This window comes from Marmota marmota, unplaced genomic scaffold (assembly GCF_001458135.2).
Source record: "Marmota marmota marmota unplaced genomic scaffold, marMar, whole genome shotgun sequence".
Classification (NCBI taxonomy): Eukaryota; Metazoa; Chordata; class Mammalia; order Rodentia; family Sciuridae; genus Marmota; species Marmota marmota.
In genome coordinates, this window is record NW_026000142.1 from 33549320 (window position 1) to 33572294 (window position 22975).

Consider the following 22975-nt stretch of genomic DNA (forward strand, 5'->3'; position numbering starts at 1 on the left):
AAATAGAACTTCCTTTCCTTAAAAATTACTCTTTATTAAAAAATTTTAGCTATGTCAGCAAGGACAGTGAAGAAGAAGGGAGGAAGGATGCAGTGGGTGAAGAGGCTGACAGAGGGCCATGGCTTACACTGGTGAGTACTTGTGAAAGTGTCTTCCCAGACTCATTGGAAAACATAAATATTCAATTGTGTTAGCCCAGAAAACACAATCTGTAAGGTGCCTTTGTATACAAAGAAAACACAATGCAAACTATCAATTTCTAATTTTTTGAAACTAAAGAGCACCTGAAGATAACTCAAGAAAATTTAGAGAGGAGATCCAGTGTGTAAGTTAAAATGACCTATAAATTAGATCTTAGATTTAGGATTCCAGAAATATTCTGTGAACAAATCCTTTATTGGTTGAGTTTTTCTGAATTCCAATTTGGAAGAAAATTCTGTCAAATACGATTATCTTACCACATGAACACATTTGTTCTTCTTAAGAATTAGTACCAAAAATTATTAAAAGGTTTATAATTGAAAGCAATGGATAACCTCAATTCACAAACTGCTTTCAACATTTAGCAATGTTTTGTCAATTTTACTTTTTACTTATATTTACCTATGATTTCCTCAATAAATTTTTCCAAACATCTTTTAGAAGCAGTGGACAAAGAAACATTTTTTTTTCTTTTTCATACCAAAATAATAAACCAAAATATAAAAATATTTAGTTGAGCAAGAATACCAGTGTGAATAGTTTGGGCCAAACATGAGATCAGATCATTGTGCACATGTAAGGCATCATTTCTCAATCTCTGGACAGAAGAAAACAACTGGGTGGCAGACACTTCTGGCTGAGGATGGAAATGGAAGGGAGAGCTGGCAATATACAAAGGAAGGAGAAAGCAGTACATATTCAGCCTGCTGACATCTGCTGCACATGCAAAATGGATTGGACTCTGTAATCCAGGGTGAAAACAAATGCTTTCTTCCATCCTTCCTCCTTTTCCAGAGTTATTGTTGAGTGATGGTCTTGTTCTTTTTGTATTCACAGATTAAAATTAATAAAAGCCTCTGAATTTGAAGTAGGTACCACTGAATAGTGAACCAGAAGCTAATTAAGCTGAAGAAATGAGTGATAGGAAAGGGTCACAGACTAACACCATTTTGTAAAAGCCAGTTTTACCTCAGGATGATGTCCAATTTCAATATAGGTGCAAATTGGATGAAAAGCCCCCGTTCCACAGGCATATAAGTGAGTCTGATTATAAGCCTTAAGGACCTTGATGAAATTAGCACATTCTTTCTGTAAGACAAAAGGAAAACCAGTGAGTTCTAGCAGTCAGCATGCCTGAGGTATCCTCCTGAGTGCTAGGCATGCTAGAACAGATTTTTTTTCTGCAGCCATTTGACAAACCCTTTTTAGGGATTATTTATTATTCAGTTGTTTTGCTCATATTATTACATGCATTGAAATTATAGAATTTCTTTCTTTTTATGGGGACAAATATGACCTTCTATAAATATTTCATTAAAACTATTTATAATTTATTTATATTATAGTGGAATAGAAGTTTTAGATAACCAATAATCACAGGTGACTTTTCCAGAAGCAAGAACAGCAAATTATTTAAACAATCGATTACATAAATACAATGATGGTTAAAATTTCCTTGCAAAAAAAAATTAACTTTGAGTTTAATTTTAGAAAAAGAAAAAAAAACCAGATAAAATGGCCTATTAAATATGAAGTATATACACCATTAGTAATACATTTTAAAAGTTTTCAAATGAGTACTCATATGTTAAATAATTTAAAAAACTACATTGAAAAAAATCCTTTTTATTGATTATTGCTATACTTTGGATATGAGGTATACCCCCAAAGCCCCTATATGAATGAAGGAATATTCAGGGATGATTGATTAGAATATGAGTGCTGTAACCTGATCAGTCCATCCTAGTTTGAACTGGGTGGTAACTGGAGCAGATGAAGTGTGATTGGAGGAGGTGGGTCACTGAAGCATGCTCTGAAGGGTACATCTTGGACAGACCCCACCCCACTTCCTGGCCAGGTAAACTGAGCAGCTTCCCTTGGCTGCACCCTTCAGTCATTATGCTCCACCTCACCTCAGGTCCTGAGCAGTGGAACCAGCAGAGCATAGACTGAACCTTTGGAATTGTGAGCCAAAATAAATATTTCCTGTTCTAAGTTGTTCTTGTCAGATATTTTTGTCACAGTGATGAAATGCTGACTAATGCAATCACAAACTTTCTTAGTTTTGTCTATAAACATTTGAAATTAAGAAGCAAATATGTACTATAAAAGCAGATAAAATTCCAACAGACATAGCATAAACAAGGCTGGTGAGCATAATAAAGCACTGGATCTGCCCTTGCGTTTCTAAGTGTGCCTCACCTCCAAAGTCATTCTGTATGACCTGTGACTATTCAAGTGCAAGCTCATAGGGCATTTGAACTTAGTTGGAGTTTATAAGAGAGGTGTTTAATAGTGTGAGTACATTTCCATGTGCCATCTGTATTCTGTATTTGAAGGTTATGATTTTGGTTTTACTTATTTTGGTCTCACAAAAGAAGGAGCAGACAGTGAAATTTGAACACAATGATGGACATTTAAATTCAAGGAATTGTGGTCTATTGCTGACTTTTCTATTAAGATATGATGCCCTTTGAATATATTCCTAGAGATGAATTAGGTTGACTCAAAGTAAAATATCAGAATTCCAAGTTATGACTCTTTGTATTTTCTTAATATGTGATGAGAAGGTTGGAGTTAACTAGAATAAATATATAACTTCTTCCACTGTTTGATAAATAAATTGATGAATCTTCCTTTTTTATGGTAAGGCATTACAACATACAACATTGTGCTCTGAAATCAGCTGATTTTGCAAGTTGTTCTGTAATAGGAAAAATTACCTCTCTTAAAGGGTTTCAGCATCTCCTTTATTCACTTTGAACAGGGTACTTCCTAGGTAAAACTGTGAAACAAATAAAACCTAACTTCTGCTACTCTTGGCAACAAACTCTTCATTCTATAACAGTTTTCCTCCTTCCCCCAAAAGGACAGGGCATGAATGCTTAGACAGAGGAAACAGCTTTTGGAAGGGAAAGATCTGATAAACTCATTTACAAATGAGGCATTCATGAGTCTTAACCAAAAGATGTATTTGTACTCTAAAATATTCAGTCATTTGCAAAGAAGCCATTTTCAGGCAGATTTTAATTTGAAAATGTGTAGGTGGCCACACATTCTGCTGTTACATATAGACAACCATTTCTTACTGTGGGCTCAATATTATAGTATTTAAGATGATAAATAATGAATTCCAGCACCATATGTTAAAACCAAGATATTGGCTATGTAGATGTTGGTAAGCAAATGCATCTTCTAATAAATAATAGTGGCAAACCCAGATGGATGTCTTGTTCATTTTAGAAAAAAAGAACAAAAAACAGGATTTCACTTCTCCTATCATACCTGTAAACACATGTATGCAATTTTATTCACAAACCCAAATAATCAATGTCCATCAACAACCTCTAAGTGCCTCCTACAATTTTAAGAATAGATCTAAGTACTCTATAACAAAAAAGGGGAAATGTTCTTTGTGCAAATACTGGCCAACACAAAGGAAGGCTTATGCCACCTCTGCAACTGTTACAAATGATAATATCATAGATTTTATGGGCTTTCTATTTCTTATAGATGATATAGCTAATTAGCAAAAGATTATCTTTTCAAGGAAACTAGCAGATTATAATTAATATAAGAAAAAATTCTCCCAGTTCTTGAGAGCCACAGAATTGGACCACACTGAATATCTGTTAAAAAAGAACCTCTACACTACGACAACTATTCTTCTGCAGAGCTGCTGGAATGAAATCAATCACGGGACTATAGCTGTGAAACCTGGCAAAGAGTTCTACAGAGAATGCTGATAACCACAGTCTATCTGTGTTACAAAGCAACTAGACCCACCCTGTTGGCCTAAGGCCTGGAGCAGTTTCCTGCATTTCCCAACAGACCTCTCCCATTAGCAGCAAGTTGTAAGGTTGCCATGCCTGGGGGCAACCTCAATAGTCATTTGAAAGTGAAGGTTGATGTGGCTAGAATGGGGAGAATTTTTGAGGGGGAGCTTGAGGGGAAAAGATGATTGAAAGGAAAAAAAGAAACGGAAGGAAATACTTTCAAAACTGGTTAAATATAGCCAAGAAAAGAATCATCAGCAACAGTGGAGGAGAAAAGTGAATTAAAAGAACTGGACAGAGAAGAACGGAAAAACTTGAAAGAGACATGTTAGTAAGGATTTGTTCTTAACAGAAAGTCTATATAAAAGAGTATCAATTCTGTCATTCATTTGCCTTCGCTCTTTGGTTTGTTGCTGCCAAGGTTTTTGAGTGTTCCAAAACAGGATATTCATTTTATTTGGAAGTGGCTTGGACATTCCTCTAAAAAAGAAGGAAGCGTGGCAGAAAAAGGAAACACACTTCACACATTTCTGCTCTGAGGAGACAGAAGAAGAGTGTTTTTGACCTTTTCTTGAACCATGACGTTTCTTAAAACGCAGAATGTAATGTACTTTTTGGCATTAAACTACTCCACTGCTTTGCTCAACACCGGCGGATTTACAGCGTAATAAAGACAGTGTAATCAGTTCAAAATGAATCAATTTTTCAAGCCTTGATCCTTTTTGGAATTTAAGTTGATATACGCAGACAAGTTTAGCAACAAGTTGGCTTCCCGAGAGTCAGGCAACCAGATTGACCCCTTATTTTACTGAAATTTACTCCAGATCAACAGTATTAAAAGTATTAGGTTAGAAATAAAAGCAAAAGTGTTAAAACCAGTAAAATCCAAAGCCACACCTGAGGAGCAATGATTTATCATCTTCAGTGACAAGCCATTTACACTTATATTTAAAGGATTTCTAGTCTTTTCAGATCAAATGTATACAGGAATTATGCATGTAAATATTAGCTTGAAAAAAATAAATTTAAAGAAAATATCTATTCCCAGAAAAAGATATAGGAGCCAAATGCACAGTGATTCAAAAACAAACATTGTAGATATGTAGCACTGATTAGACTGTGTTACACAGACTTTTCCTGGACGGTTACAAAAATAAAGTCCATCCATCTGTCAAAACAACTGCTCCATGCATGAAAATTAAACAGAACTGAGGTGTTTTTAACTAACTTCCGATAATTATGCTTTCTACAAAAGAATATAATTTACCTCCAATTCCAATTACCTCCTTGCATTCTCTTAAATTATGGATAGAACCGTGAAATTTTATTCTAAATAAGGAAGGGGGGAAAAAGGGAAAGAATACTGTGAACATGAGCAATCTCTATTCAAATATATTCAGTTCATAATTAAATCAAACAACTTGCTCTGGTTCAAATATAAATCAGCCCCAAATGAATGGGTATAGAACTGTATTGCCTCGGGTCAGTGTGAATTCATCTAGAAAAAAAAAAAAAAAAAAACAAAGTTTCTATCCTACCAGTATTTTATGTAGAAATATTTTAATGTTAAATCTAGCAGCTGGGAAAGCAAAGGAAACCCTTTCTATCATGATGGGTGGAGACATTTCTGCATGAAAATCCATTAATAAGCTTAATTCCTGAAGTTAATCTGTTGACTCTCTTTTTCTCTGGTCAATTTATTTGGCAAGCTAGATGAATACTCTAGTCTTCGTGCCAAAGCAGTAATCCATGAGATTGTTCCTGTCACTCACTTTATCCATCCCTCTATTTAAGTCATTCCATCCTTATCTGACAATAATGTTTTGTCCTTTTTTCTCTTTACATTGTGCTGTTACAGCTGTGATCCGATTATCCATAATCTTGTCTTCTTAATACTTTAGCATTTACTAAAAATATTAGAGCTCTCTACTTCAAAGAGGGAGATCCAATAAAACCAACATAAAAACATGTTCTAATTATCATATTACCCATCATATTTTAAATCTATGACCTGGAATTTTTTAATATCCAGATTTTTTAAAACAGTGAATAGTTTGTTCTGTCCATTTTGGAGACATTTTTGCCTTTGCTATTTAAAAGGATGACTGCATAATCAAACCAATTGACCTTTTTATCTTAATGCTCTTTTTATTAACTTCAGAAATTTAAAAAAAATGCTCATTCAACTAAGACAACCAAGTTAGTGTTATATCATAGCTAATTATTGAAGTATGTAAGCATATTCGTATTGATTTAACTAAATCAATATTAAATCTATGGCAATTAAAAAATAAATTTGAAAGTGGCTTAAATGATATGATCAACAAAGGAAGACTCTCTGTAAACGGTTCTAAAGTCACTAGAAATTTAAAATATGATGCTCATTTCAGTTTGGTGCTCAAATTTTATTTTATTTTCCCTTCTGGATTGGATATTTATTTTGAAGTTCTAGATATGCTGCTTAAGACTCTATAAACATTTTTCTTTCAAATTACTTGAAACTTTCAAATTTGGTCAAAAGACTTATACACATTGGAACTGTAGACATGATATTAGCAAAAGCTGACCAATGTCATTTTCTTCCAATATGTAAAGGAGCTCTGAACAATTTTACTTTGAGATTCCATGTGGACCAGAGTAGTTTATAATATTTATATGTAGATTTTTTTGTTGTACCATCAATGTAATTAGTCATCCCATGAGTGTCATTCATCGCTATGTGATTGTCATACATTATGCATACCTAGCATAAGTTTTCTTTATCTTATATTCTAATGAATGCAGACAACTATAAAAATATTATGTGGAATCTACCTAAATATGTTTTCTGTGATGCCAGGAAGTTTTCAAGTCATCACAATCCTTTCTCTGCTTTCAAAGTGATATTCTTGTGGTTTCCAATTTTAACAAGGTACTGAGTACTTAGTGCTCACACCTTAAAGCCAGAAAGTCATTGATTCAAGTGGGAAGTTACATGGAGAACATTAATTGTAGACAGGACAGTTTTGCATATTTAGTTCAAACATAATATGCCTTTATCATAACAGAATCCATTACCCAAATATGGGAGATGAACTGCATCTTTAATCACATAAGAGAAAGGAGGCTAAGAAATGAAGCCTAGATTTTTGAGGAAGGTTGATGTCACCTGTAACCACCTCCCTTCTTACCATCTGCATTGTTTAATATCAAAATTAAAAGTGGGTTTCCTTAATGTCCAAAGTACTAAAGGCATTATATAATAAATAATAAAAAGTGTTCTTATCACATATCTTTTCATAAATGGAAACATTATCCAGGTTTAGCACTTGTGCCATAGATATGGATATATCTGATTTACTCAAACATAAGCGCCTACAGGATATTTTACATGTTTACTCTTTCTTCTTTTTTTAAGAGCTTAAAGTTCTTGTGTTTTATAAAAATCTTAGAAAGTAAACCATTAAGAAAAAAAAAGAATTTTTACAATATAAAAACTGTGGAAATTAAGTCAAATGCCGATAGCTAATGAATTTTTAAAAGCACAGTTAAAAACACTGTTATGAGCTGAATCACTTCTTCTTAAAATTTATTCTTGGAAGTCCTAATGCCATGTACCCCAGAATGTGACTGTGTCTGGAGATAGGACCTTAAAAAAGTAACTAAGTTAAAACCAGCCTCTTAGGTAGGGTCGTCCTTATTCCAGTCTGCCTGGTGCTCTTAAAGGAGGAAACTCGCATACATAAAGAGAGCAGGCATGAGAGCACAGAGGGATGGCCACATGAAGAGCTTGGTGATCTGCAAGCCAAGGAGAGGAGCTTCAGAGGACACCAACCTTGCTGACACAGTGATCTCTTACTTCTAGCCTCTGTAACCATGACAAAATAAGTTTTTATTGTTGAAATTGCTCAGTCTGGATCTTTATTATGGCAACCTTAGAAAAATAGTGTGAACATCATCGAAAGAGTGGTTATTGAAGGACACATGCTGCTTAGTTTATTGTTGCTTAAAATATCATTTTGTCCAAACAGAACATATATAGTGTCATGATTTTGTTGCCAGTTTGCCAAGTTGTAGCCTTCTGCTTTGTATAGAATTAGACACTAAAGAGGAAATTTCACACATTTAATTTGTTCTGGCATATTTCACCAAATATTCCTTCAAATACTATCTTTATATATTAATCTTCCTAAAGATAGATGCATACATACATACATGTGTATATGTGTGTATGCATATGAATATGTATATATGTGTTTGTGTATATATATATATATATATATATATATATATATATACTAGTAGAAATAATTTCTGAATGTAATTAAAATGTGGAACTTTGAAGACTTAAATTTCATTTGCATTTATTAGTATTGAGTGAAAATGTTAGTCAAGTATTTACATATGAAATAGATTCTCATCCTTTTGCAGCTTAATGGCAAGAGAGGGCTACAAGTTTCTTTTTTAGATCACCCAAGCTGAAGCAAAGGAGGTTGGAGGCTGGAAGTAGTAGATAACACCTACTAATTCTAGTTTGTCCTTGTTCTTCCCACTTCACATCTAGTTTTTCTTCCCTAATGCCAACTCTTGTTTCCTATAGTAGCTTCAAGCCCACCTGTATCAAATGAAATAGCCTTCATAGATTTCTTCACCACTTCTCACAATTGTACAAGGTCTAATCCTCATAATAAACAAGTTCTGGCCTTTGATCAAACCTTAACCAATGGATATATCTTGCTACAATAAAATACCTATTATAATATGTAGTGTAAGGGAATATGAACTTAGCCTATTTAAAACACACATACATATATACAGATATAGACTATATTTAATACCACATGTAACATATAGTATAGTGAAAGTGTATTCAGTATTTTTAGCACAGAATTTCAATAACAGTAATGAGAAGCTTTAAGAATATTCTGCTCTGAGCTAGGGGGGGAGGGCATGCCTGTAATCCCAGCGACTAGGGAGACTGAAGCAGGAGAATTGCAAGTTCAAGACCAGCCTCAGCATATCAGTGAGGCCTAAGGTCTTGTCTGAAAATAAAACATAAAAAAAGAGCTTGGGATATGGTTCCGTGGTTAAGTGACACTGGGTTTAATCTCCAGTACAACAAACAACAAACAAACAAACAAAAAACAACAAAGAATATTCTGCTCTTAAAACACAAAAATTAAAATGAACTTAATATTCTTAGTCCCTGGAAATATTGTCAAGTTTTTAGAGGTACCAAAATTTTTGAACTCTATTGTCCTTACCATCTCTAAAAAAGCAATACATAGATATACATTAAAATTAAAGGATTCAAAACATGAATGTTTTATGATCATCTGGGAACATGAGAAAGATGATATTTTACTGCTACTCTTTTGAATGAATTAAAGAAAAACAGTGCAAAGTTGACCACAGTCTTAGTCATCTTGAGACCAAGTATATCATCTCTAAGGTGAATATTCCCAGAGTCAGGTTAGATCTATGATAGAATGGTCAGTGTACCCTCAGAAGTAAATAGAAATCCATGCATGAAGATTATAAAGCATGTAAAGAAGAGGAATAAGAATGGTGGTTTTAGAAGCTACACATCAGTGGGACTTAGAAGCACTTGTTTTCTATGAAGTTAGAGACATTAGCCAAAACCCTTTTCTCAGAGGAACTATCCAAATTATACTAGAGAGCCTCACAGACATAAAATGCTTACTATATTCTGAAAGTATGTACCCTGATGATGGGTGAATTATGGTATCCAATCAAGTCCAAACAACTTGCTAACCAGTGCCAAATACTTGACCTTAATTTCAGCCATTTAAGAGTGGAATTGAAATTTCTAATAAAAAGGGAACACATGTCAAAAATCTTCAAACCTCTTGAAAACTTCTATTTCAAATGCTAGCCTTACTTTTCAAGTAAAGAATTTAAGTATTTTTAAATTGTCATTGTAAACAAAGCATAATTACAAAATATTAAGTTTATGTAACTATTATAATAATTACATCTCATTTTGCATTAGTAAAATATAGGACTAAAATATAGTGTCTGAAATGAGTTTAATGGCAAAGTTTCATTTGCCATGCATCTTAGCTACCTAACACTCAAAACTGGTGCATTTACTTATTTTGACAAGAAGTATGTGTCTATAACCAAATATTAGTCACTTAAATCAGCTTATAGAGGAAAATGCATTTAGAACAATATCAGATATGTAGTAAGCTCTCAGTGTTTGCTATCATAATTATTACCTCTGAATACTGAATTTAAACTGTAAGAACCTGACATTTGCTCCCAAAGAGAAATGCACATACACGAGGCATAGGAATGTAAAAATCTGTACTTATTTCTGTGACATTCAATAAGACAAAGTTTTGCTGCCTGTCATCAAGTCAGTTATCTGTATAATTTAAGTATCATCAAATTTCATCATGGAAACATTTAAAAAATAATAAACTGACCATAACCTTTCATTTCTGATATCATCTAGAATGCCTACAAAATTTATACAATTAATATTGTCAAGAACTGTAAAGGGTCTGCAAATTTACCCTATTTGTAAGATAACGGAGTTAGTCTGCCATGGTTTCACAGATACTGGCAAAAGATATGTGGCTCCTGAGCCAAAGATAAAGGACTTCATTACTCACAGAAATAGCAGTAGCCAGGATATCAGCATTTGTTGTGCAATTCCCAATGGGCACTGAGGAGAGGGCCAGATGACATCTGCATATGCAGTGAGCTGCATTATAGAAGAGGAACCATGGTTGAGCAAACCTGATTATTTTTAAATGGGAATGGCATGCTGGCTTTTAGATCTTGAGGGAGATATTGTGTTCTCTGTACTGGACAGTAAGCATACCTGCCCTTTGCTCCCGAGGAAGACACTATCTTTACTTCCCAAGATGATTTGAAGAGCAGCTTTTTGCTTCAGAGGGAGACAGAGTTTTCCAATGTTCCTAATTGTATAATCATCCTTAAAAAACAGTCTGTAACGAAGGCAGTCACTTCTCATAAGATGTGGTAAAGTGTGAGACAACTATACATAAGAATTTTGAGGTTTAAGGAAACCTTAGAATTTTTGCAGACACCCATATTAGAAGGCAGTTCTAACTAATCATTTAATACATTTTTATTATGACCTAAGGTGCCTAAAATAAAATAAAAAATTAAGTGGATGTTAACTTTGACCTTTGAAAAAGTAATTGAAATTCAAGTGTTGGCATGTACAGTTTGGAATACTGCAATTTAAGATGTGCATGTGTAGCTTCAAATTCTCAATTGCATTACTTGGCAAATATTAGTGCTGCTGAGGTCCTGCAATTTGATCTGTGATAAACTTGATAGACATGTTAAAATATATCATAGCATCAAAACATGTATAACAGCTAAGGAAAAAAAAATATAAATCCTGTGGAATTTCCAAAAAAGTCCTAAAGTTCAGGTGCATGATACTACACTTTGAAATGTATCCAGGAATAGGAATGTTATGAGAATCTGCTTTTTTTGGTTCTTCTCAGATGGTTGAAATTTTGATTTCCAATGATGTTCAAAATATTTCTAGCAGTCATACGGTTGCCATTTGGTTTTATTGAAACTTAGTGCAAAGAGAGATGGTTTAGTAGGATAAACAAAGAGGATTCAGAGAGCTATTGATTCAAAACAGATTCTTTTACCAGCTTAGCATGAATTCAGTTTTCATTTGCAAAACAGGGTCAAGAAGTTAATCCATCAATAGAAATGTTATTGTGAATAACTAAGTGGATTTTATGCCCTAGGAACATATCAAAAATGAGAGTAAAGGTGGAGAGCAGCAGTCAGATTTAAATATATGGGTTGCATTTATCTCATTATTCAGGATTTCTTTCCAATAGTATTACATATTACATATTTTTTCAAGTAAATCTTAAGAAACAGAAATGGAAAAGTTCATGAGCATTTTATTCTTCTAATAATAGAAATGCTACAGCAATATTAATGTTTAGAACATACAACAACAGGAAAATAAAGGCATATTAATAGGATATGTTTTCTATCCTGTATATTCACTTCAAAAGAAAAAATATATTTAGATTACTGTTGTTTAAAATGTCATTACCAGTATACACACATCTACACACACGTCTCTGAATATTTGTGTGACTATGTATACATACACACACATACATAATAAAAAAAAATGAATGTCATATATGCTATTTACTTTGTGCATTTGTATGTGTGTGCACCATATATATGTGTTTCAAGCTGCAGAAACCATGCCACCACAAAGTTCATTCTTTATGAATAGTTGCCCCAATTGCAGCTGTTGACTTAATGTTGCCCCAATTGCAGTTGCTGACATATGTTTAATGCAAAACTGAGGATGGGTTGGACCTTCCCAGATGGATGGAAGAATGAGGAGAGGGAATACTTTTACATATGATACTGTATGCAGTTACACAGGGACTATGTAGTTTCAGTCCAGTGGCCTCTCCCCACTTCCCCATGACCATGCAATCCTTGTATATGAATAAAACATTCCCTCAACCAAATCTGAGAAAAACTCATTCCCAAGGTGGATAACATTAGCTGGTGTCTTTGCCCAACTTTTCCTGTTGTATCCTTGGTCTAAATTGAGTGCTGAGAAGATACCACTTTCCCTAGAATGATTTATTGAAAGGCACTTTATTTCCAAAGAAATTTTTGAAGAAACAGCAGGTAAGTGATAAACCCATACTTTAGAAACCAGAGAGAGCACACAAGGAGGTTGTTACTTCACTTTTCTACGAATGTTCAGGTCGGTTCTTATTTTAATTATGATTCTACTTTGGAGTCTCGATGGCTGGAAAACCCACTCAAGCCTCATTCTTGTGGTTTCCAGCATCACAAGGGCTCTTTGAAAGGAATTATTATCCATAAATCCCAGCTGACTGGTATTTACTCAAGATGCAGTGCAGAATTCCCATCAAACTGTCTGTCACTTCACAAATCAGGTGTTGAATGAAAAAAGTTCTTTCCCCTTAATCTATCTTTCAAATTGTTTATATAAATTATTGTTAAAATATTAGTGATATTTACCTTCTATGTTTATCAAAGAAAAATTCTATGAATCCCAGGAAGTCATGTGTTAATAAAATCATATGTAAAGAAAGAAAGAGGAAAAAAATGCATCTGTAAATGAAAGTCAAAGAGCAACCAAAGAATGCCATGCATCTTATTTTGAATGCAATGACTATATAAATCAAGGTAATACTTAAATGACGTTGCCTTGTAACTAAAGTGAACTTCAATCAAATGTATTCTGAATGCAGAAAATATATATTCAATAATTTGGAAATGAAAAGCAGTATTAAGGGATCAAAATGAGTTACCAAAAAATAGTATATAGAAATATAATTAAGTGTTAATTAGAACTAGATGAAAATACATTTTTTGAAATAAAATATGTCAAAACTATTTTGTTTTCATTTCATTAAATAAGTATTATGAAGATAATTCCAAATGTACAATTGAACTTATTTAATGCAGAATGTATAGGAATACCAAAAAGCACACATATTTTATAATGCTAATTAGTTTACATTTGAAAAGATTACTTAGGGTAATCATGATTGAACATTTAAAAAATAATCTCTTTCAAAGCACTTATCTCTACTGTAGAGTATGGCATATGACATACTCTACAGTAGAGATAAATTTTTTGAGAATCTTTGTAATAAGATGCTATGACATGCCCAGTTCACTCTGGCGCATACCTGTAATCCCAGGGGCTCTGGAGGCTGAGGCAGGAGCATAGCGAGTCCAAAGCTAGCCTCAGCAAAAGCTAGGCACAAAGCAACTCAGTGAGAACTTGTCTCTAAATACAAAATAGGGCTGGGGATATGGCTCAGTGGTTGAGTGTCCCTGAGTTCAATCCATCCCCCGTAAAAAGATGGTATGACATGATCAGATGTCACTTATGCAATGTATCAGATTTACTAAACTCCATGTGTCTTAGTTCCTTTTGATTTAGTTCCCTAAAATCTGTAGGCATTTTCAATAAGCCTGGAAAATACAGTAAAGTTGACCTTCTTTTTAGAGAAGAAATTTCTAAATTCACGATTATGTTAACTGTGGGGCACTGTGAGATCACGAGTTTATTACAGCTGCTGAAATTTCATCAATAATGTTTTTACTTAAACTTTGTGCACATAACTCTATCACATATACCAATAACACTAATTGTTAGTAATTTATCATTGATATTATTAATAGTTAATATCACGGTCTTGAAATAATTTCACTTGTATTTCTTTTATAAGAACTCTGAGAGCTGGTTATTATTAGTATCACACTTTTGATGATCCACAAAGGGAAGATATCTGTTCAGTTCTCTATTATATATCATGTAATAGGCACATTCAAATGAAAATATTCCAACTAACAATAAAAACAACACAAGGGCACAGGAAGTGTGCCTAGTTTTTTATCCTAACTTCTACCATAATACCCAAAATGTACAACATCTTTTAATGAAATGCTAATTTTGAATTATTTTATTTCCCAATCAAGAATATGGGGGTAACTATACCCACCTCATAAAACTGTTGTTAAAATAACATCTGCAAAATCCTTTGTAAATTACTGTAGTGCTTGGTACCAGAAAGCATCTTAATTTTCTCAGTAATTTTCTCCTTATCTTTTATACATTAATAAAAATCTAGAAGTCTGCATTTTTTAAAAATAACAACTATATACAGGTAAGATAATCATTTCTATTCATCCTCAGTTATTGTACTGAAAAGTTTCAATGTAATTTATTAATGATAAGTGTGGCCTTTTAATGCTAGTAAGTTTTTTTTTATGGAGTTATGCATTTTGATTTTACATTTGTGAAGTGTTTTTGTCCCTAATAATTAGTACAATACCTATTAAAACTTGCTCCCATAGTCATATAATGTATCTTGTTCCATTTAATGGATGGGAAATTTAAGCCCAAAGAAAGTTAAAATAATTTCTCAGGACATTTAATGAGTCAGAAAGAGTACTGCAGTAAAATTCTCAGCATTTCTGGACTCCTACTTCTTTGTTTTTTTCTGAGTAGAAAAAAAGTCCTTTACAAAAGTCTCAACATATGCATCAGTTTGGGAGAGTAAAAGTTTGAAAAAAAATTTTTTTTTTGGTCTACATGAATGATCAAGGTATGGAGTGACTTACATTGGTTGACTCTCACTGACCTAACTCTAGTCGGGCTCCCCTAAACTGTTTTCTGTAGGGTTTCTGAATTCATCTCTGCTTAGTTTTGATTTTAGCAAGAATCCTGCTGGTTAATTTAGAAAAAGTCCCCCTCTGTTGATATCTGATCAAATTCACCATTGGCATTACCCAACCCGGTCTGCCTTTAGCAATAATCTTGTCAAATCAGTTTAGCCAGAATTCCCCTTACTCCTGAAGTTTCCTCCCAGTAATTTTCCATCCACTGACCCCACCTTGCTTCATGACTGCACTGCCTATCTTTGTATTCTGCCTATTTTTGTATTCAGATTGGAGCCCATTTTTACTCTCAACCTACAAAATTCCACTACAGCAGTCCTGAAAAAAGGCTGCTTTACTATTTTAAATTAACATCATGAATCATTTTTAACATATACCTATATTTAATATATAATTTTCAAGGATGACTTTCCCATATTTGTTAACATTTAGGTGGATCAAGGATGGGGACTACCTATGCTTTTTGCTCCTTAATCTACTTTAAGTCACCAGTGGCCAACATTGCTAATAAATTGAGGCATTCTTTTCCTATGAACTCAGATCCTCCCTTTACATCCTTCGAAATCTAAATATCAATTTAGGCAGCTGCTACAAATCAGTCAAGTTGTCCCTTGATAATAATAATATATCTATACAAAACGAAGGTCGGTGTTTCTTTAGGCAACACACAGTATAAGTTCCTTCTAAATGTCAATGCTTTAAAATAGACAAAACTTTAAAACTTATTTCTTTGTGTTTTAGATATTCCAAAGGATTGATTAAAAAAATTATATTTTTCCATTTCTGTAATTTATTTTAATCCATTGAAGTGATTATAACTATTTTCCATGATTTGTGTAGACACTTGGCTAAAGCCCAAGTCAGTGCCCATTTAATTTTACTAACAAAGCTTACCTTTTTACAATGGTAAAACCATCATAGGGGTTGCATATTATTCACCTTTGGCTCTACAGTGTCCAGGAAAAGGCCATTTTGTATGTAAATATTTGTATTTAAATATTGTATGTAAAAAAGTTACATACAATATTTATTTATAAATCAATATTTATTGTAAAAATGAGAGGAAGAAAGAAAAAGAATGGAACACAAAGAAAAAGGGGTAACTAAATCATGATAATTCAGATGTGGAAACAATATCATTTAAGATAAATTATAGAATAACTAACATATGTGAATCAACCTGCAGAAAGAAGTTAACTTATTTAATATAAGTATATCTGCTAAAATTGCATTTTACTAGTATCCTTTGCATATATAAATCATCAAAGGGACAGTAGTTTTCTTTACGGAGGAATGTTGTTATTGTTTACTCATTTTCTTTCAAAAACTATCAATGCTTCCCAAATCGTATTCTTTTATTCCTTGAGTGATTAAGCCCATAAGTACAGTATGATGTTTAATAGAACACAGAATAAAAATAGAGTAATACATTACTTAGGAAATTAATGATTTAGTAGATTAATGCTTACCAGGATGTCTTTCCCAGCCCACTTGCATTCATCTCTTCGGGTATAAGATACTGGCCACACAATCTAAGGATAGAGAAGAAACATTATTTTGTGCCAGTTAAGTTCTCTGAGAGATCTAACATTGCATAATATTTTGGATGAGGTTGGGGGAACTAAGGTAAAGAAATTTCCACAAAACATTATGTGATAGGAAATTTTCAGTTTAGACATTCTAATATCAGTTAATTGGTTAATCATTTTCTGTCTCCCCATTACCTTTGTTGTTCATGAAAGTTGAAAAAGACAAATGAATGCAGTCAATACATTTGAACAGTACACAGTGGAAAGAATGGTCTCACAGATTGGGAGAGTAAGAAAATCCTAGGGATGTGAGAATCTACAGAAAGGTAAAAATCAACACAGAATATGGCACATACTCCTCTAAATCGGTCAGTATTTATCAGGAAATAGTGATTTTAAAATTTTAACATTGGGGTGCCCTGGATGATCCAAATCTCAGGATGACATACTAGAATGGGAATTCAAAGTGTGTGAAATCCCATTTTACAAAGGAATCTTTTTCTTCTTCTTTTTCTTTTGGAAAGAGAAAATGTTTAAGAGTAGAACTGTATATTTTTGGAATATGAAGTTGGAACTGTAGAAGAAAAAAAAATTACCCTCCCACTATGGGCTAAACTTAGACTAGTTGAGGAATAACTGTATTTTCATCTCTAATATTTGCTTTTTATCTGTTCAAAGTTTACATATTTTGTGAATATGGTCACAGTGGTAGATGAGCCAAATGTTACTGGTGACTTGGACAGTTGGATATATTTTTCTCCATGATAATAACCCGAATGCACTCATCTAAATTTTAATACAGAATTTTCCAGATCCCCTGAGTAATTCCAGTGAATCTATCTGTATTGGGCAGAACAATTTAATATTCGCTTATTCATCTTTCTCTTCTAGTACTATTAGTGAATTGCAAAGAAAAAAATGTCATATGTAAAAGAAAAATCCAGAGACAGTGGCAGTTAATCATTCATGTCTGCTGGAAAGCTTTTAGCCTCAAAATGACTGATTACCATTCATTTGGAAACCTCCAGATAATTCAATTTATATGGTCACACACATGGGCAAAGGTTGTGATATTCAATCTGGGGAATTAAAAACCAAAATACAACACATTTATAAGCAAGAATTTGGGCCATATTGAAACAGAACATGATGACTTGATAAACACATTTCAGTAACATAACACAAATATAAAAGACCTAGAAATTATTGAGTATGCATTCATTTTTACCATTAAGCTCTTAATTTGCATATTCTTTTTATGTACTTTTCACATATGTCTGCATGTCTAAATTAAAACTGTCATCTGACTTGTTCTACAAGATTTTTACAAAGTAGTCATAATAAAAATATTCAGGAACAGTAAATGTATCATCCTTACAATTAGCATTTTTCTGGCTCCTGAAATTCTAGAGTGTTTGCTGGACAGTCTCATTACGCAGTTCTAATCTTCCAATTGGCTCTGCAGAGGTCAGATGATCTCTTCTTAGAGTTTACACGGAGGAGATAAAATATAAATTTCTCTAGGGTACAACAGTAATATTATATCGGAGCTGTCTTTTGACAGATTTACTTTCCAGATAAATTATGTTAAAATCACAGATTATTAAACATATATATGTTTATATATGCAAATATATGTATTTATTTAAAAAGACAATCTGTTTTCTCATAATTCCTAGCTTTTGAGTGTTTGTTATTGAGATAATATAGAACTTATTTTGTGGTTTCACTGTTATGTCAAATATTAATAAAATAATTTTCATATTCATGCTATGTTCTTTTTGTTCCTTTGCCCCCAAACTTTTAATTTACCTAACATTGTCTAAATTTCTTACCCTTCTAATCAGAATGTTTTGTGATATATTTTGCAGTTGTTCTTATTTTTTTTATGATTCCATGCTTCTATTCATGTCCATCTTTACTCATGATTTTTTTTCTTTCTTCTTTTTTCAGTGTTTGAGATTGATCCCCAGGGTCTCATGTATACCAAGCAAGTACTCTACCACCAAGTTCCAACCTCTGCCCCCTTACTTATGATCTTTAGTAAATATGTATGCCTTAGAGAGATTGTGCTTTTTACTAAGGTAAATAACTTCCATGGCTCTTCCAAAGCTGAGAATGTGTTTTTGCCTCTAAGAGGAGGGATTGGCCCAATATTTACCTTTATGCTCACTCATCTTATCTTTACTATTACCTTGTAAAGTCATCAAGAAGAAGAATTATTTATAACCTGCATAGTCATAAATTTACTCTTATAAAGTTTATCACAAGAGTGAATGTTTACAAAAAAGTTGCTAAATATCTATACATAGGTTTAAAAAAGTATTTAAAAAATAAATAAACATACCAAACATAAATAAACAGATATAAACACTTAAGTAAATTGAGTTTATTCTTTTAAACAAAATATAAAAATAAAACAGATTATTAAAATTAATAATCTGTTTTAAATGGGATGTTTTAAAACTAGAAAAATGTCTTCTCTTTTTAGCATGATATTTTTAAACTCAAGGGTAAGAATTATAACAAAAATACTAAGATAATAGGCAATTCACTTAATTTTAAATTAATTCATAACACATACATATTTATTACAATACCAGTTGGTAGGAATTACTATAATATATATGATATATATATATATGTATATATATAATATTTGTAATATATATGATTGTATAACTATAATATATATGATATATATATATGTATATATATAATATTTGTAATATGCATGCTAGGTGTACAAGTGACTCTAGGAGTTGTTTCAGTTATAAAATTGTACATTTTTATGATAACTTGGTACCTTTCAGTTTAGAAACATTTAACACATAAGCCAAATTTAGAATATTTATCCAAATAAAAATGTTAAACACATGAAACATATAGTGTAAGGTGATCTGTGCTTATATACTATCCATCCATGTATATATTTAAGTATATCAGTTTTACAAAATAATAGAAACAATACTGACAAGTTTAACTGTTACAATTTCCTAAAATTAAAATGTCAGATTTTTCTTAATCATTCTATGTTTTGATTTCATTTCATAAAGAGCAATTTCTGTTTGATAATACAATAATAAAAAGTATTTTGTGAGATTTTTGAAAGATTAATGCAAGCATTTTTATCATTTTGGAAAAACAAATGAATAGCAATTTTTTAGATAATAGATAATCTTAAGTATGTATTACTATCATCTGAGGAGGCTTAGAAATCAATCAACTTGAAAAATCAGAAAAAAAATGCCAAGAGTGATTTTTAAATGCCATATCATATGCCCACACACACATTTGTGTGTTTATGTGTGTTTCTTTTTATAAAACTACATATAATGAGTCAAACCTCTTTATGAATATGATCAGAATGTTAATGTTTGGGTAACAGAAGAAAATGGAACAGTCTTAGTTTAACGCTATTTATTAATGAATAGTCACCTAACTCCTAATGAATTTCAAACTAAATTTATATTTGAATATAAGCCTCTATTTTGTACCAAAAGCAGCATTCTCCAATGAGAACATAAACTTTTTACAATTTAGGGACTTTTTGAAAGTTACTATCCAATCTGTTACAGTTTCTGAGTAGTCAAGGCACACATCTCTAAAGCCCTCCATGTTAAGAAGCAAAACGAATACACATTGATGCTGACATGTATGTATTCCAAAAAGCATGTTGTGTTATGGTTCTCATGAAAAATATTTCATAAAGACCTATGTTCCTAAGGGAAATAAGACTGGAAGAACTGACTACCTAAAAATAGTTAATTTAGAGTGTCACATGTAAATTTAATAGCATAATTTCTACTAGATTATAAATCCATGCTTATTTTTCAACCTGTATAGCTTATATATAAGACAAAAATACTAAAAGAAATAAGTATAAATTGGTTTCTTGCTGATGTATAAATGTTCACATTGGCAAAAATCTGACATCTTGAAAATTGATCTTTTCCTTTCTTTTTCTTTTTCTTTTTTTTAAAGACTGATCTTATAAATCATTTTGTTTAAAATGCCAGATAGTACCTTTAGTATATCTTAGACTTTGCGGGTCAGATTATTTCTGTCACAACTACTCATCTGTGCTGTTTTAGCATGAAAGCTGATATAGAACATATGTAAACTAATGAGAATCCCTGTGTTCCAATAAAACTTTATTTTCAAACATTGGTGGCACATATGATTATGCATGTGAGGAATTGTTTGATGAATCTTGCATTTGCTGGTAATATAGAGAAATGTATAAATACAATACATATACATAATGCATGAAATCAGTAATGATGTATTTTTAATCAGTTATTTAATTTATTGCAGGAAAAATATATAATTATTGTTGAATTAGCTAAAGTTAGTATTTTTTATAATGATCTACGCTTTCTTCATTGATGATGTTTATGACTTACTGCATCCATTGATTTGATATTGTCATTAATTTTTTTGCATCTAAAATAATAAAGTATTCATTTAAAACAGTTTTCTATAAGTTGTCATATTTAATAGCTAGAAAATTCTATATATCTTAAGATGTTTCACAAGAACTACAGTGTACATATTAAAATGAAGATACCTTTTGAAAATCCTTGATATTAACCAGGTTGAATGAAAATATGTGATCCTTTGCTCCAACATACAGCCTACTCCGTTCCTCATCCAAAAGGAAGGTATGATAACTGGAGCTGTTGGCCAAGCCATTGAAAGTGATCACATTGTTGGATTCCAACATTTCTGCAAGGTAACAAAGCAAAACATTGGGTGTTAATGTGAGATCCTACATGAGCAGAAGCTATTGGTACATGGTAATCTGACTACTGTCTGCTGTCATGATCAACCAGTGGCTACTCTTCATGGTATTAAGAAATACACAGAAACTAAACTTTTTTCATTTCATTGAAATGTGGTTATGCTCATCAGTTTGCTGATTTCATATTCAAGATGACACACTATTAGTACAAAGAGAGAGAAAGAACTTGTCTATACAAGCTCATTTAGTGGAATCAATTCACAGGTAGTAATGGATCAGAATAGTCAATATTATATATAAACTTCCATAATTTTATGAAGACTTGCTTACATGGTTTTATTTGTTCCAAGCTAATAGATTGAAGAGTAAGTATAGGGGCCAACAGGGCAGAGGGAATGTGTAGAAAACATAAAACTTAATCTCCTAGGTTGTTTCAGGTCTCTTTTTATTGAGATATTTTAATATGTCTTTTGGATCATTATGTCATTATTTTCACCATCTATATTTTTCAAAACTATTCCCTGAATTAATACCTCAGGTTTTTCCAGTACATAGTAGGAACCCTTTATCAGAATTCACAAAATGTAGAATTTCTTTCAAAGAGAGAAAGTAACAATGCAGACCCTTTCTCTGTCCTAGCCCTATACCCAGGAAACATGTGATACATGTTTACATTCATGTGATACATTGCCTTGCTTTATCTCTCTCTCTTAATGACTTCCATCATGTTATCAAAAATATGATTTCAATAGAGGTTAAAGTTCAAGAGAGCTTAATGTTCCTTAACTTAGTATTGGCAGTCAAGTCAAGGCCATTCCAATTTAGACCTAATACCAGTGTTTCTTAGCTTCATGTCCTTTGTCAAGCAGGAAAACATACTTCATAGTTGTACACTTTTTGGCCTTTGTGCCATTACTTTTGACTCCTACAGCAACATGCTACCTGGACAAGATAACTCCTACTCTTAAAAGCTAGTTCAAGTGTAACTTCCAAGAAATTTTTATAGAGCTTCTTGTTATAGCATGTTTGAGTTAGTCTTACAACTTTACACACTGTCAAGTACTGCAATTATTCATACAAATGACTTATCTGCCAGAATTAACATTTCCTCATGTCAGGAAACATATAATTAATAGCTCATCATTTACAACTTATTTGCTTCTTTTTTTTCATATTATCAGGTCAACAATGAATGTATATCTTTTTATCTACTAATCTATCTTACAGGCAATATTGCAAGAACTGTAAACAAGTAGCTTAAAGATACATTTCTGATTTCTTCGTGAGATTTCTTTAGTATAATCTTGAGCTGACCTCACTCTCCTGTACTCTTCTCTCCCAAATAAAGGAATGAAAGAGAGAAGCAAAGAAAGAAAGGAACCAAAAAAAAAAAAAGAGTTTTATTCATAGGAGTCATTGCTGAAATGAATTAGAGCTATTAGTCTCCAGAGAAAGAATATACTACATGATATTTGAATTTAAATGGCCTTCTTTTCACTAACATCCAAATAACTGAAAAA

The 22975-nt window shown here is 32.4% G+C and overlaps 1 protein-coding gene across 3 annotated transcripts in view; it reads right to left on the reverse strand.

The window, feature by feature from the left end:
• The window catches only part of Sema3a (semaphorin 3A), a 447522-nt gene that overhangs the window by 125071 nt on the left and 299476 nt on the right, over positions 1 to 22975 (reverse strand). For all 3 annotated transcript variants that reach the window (XM_048786244.1, XM_048786245.1, XM_015488417.2), the window contains 3 exons: positions 21282 to 21439; positions 16652 to 16714; positions 1171 to 1290 (listed from right to left, as the gene is read on the reverse strand). In XM_048786244.1, the coding sequence (XP_048642201.1) occupies positions 1171 to 1290; positions 16652 to 16714; positions 21282 to 21439 (341 nt within the window). The remainder of the gene's footprint in view (positions 1 to 1170; positions 1291 to 16651; positions 16715 to 21281; positions 21440 to 22975) is intronic.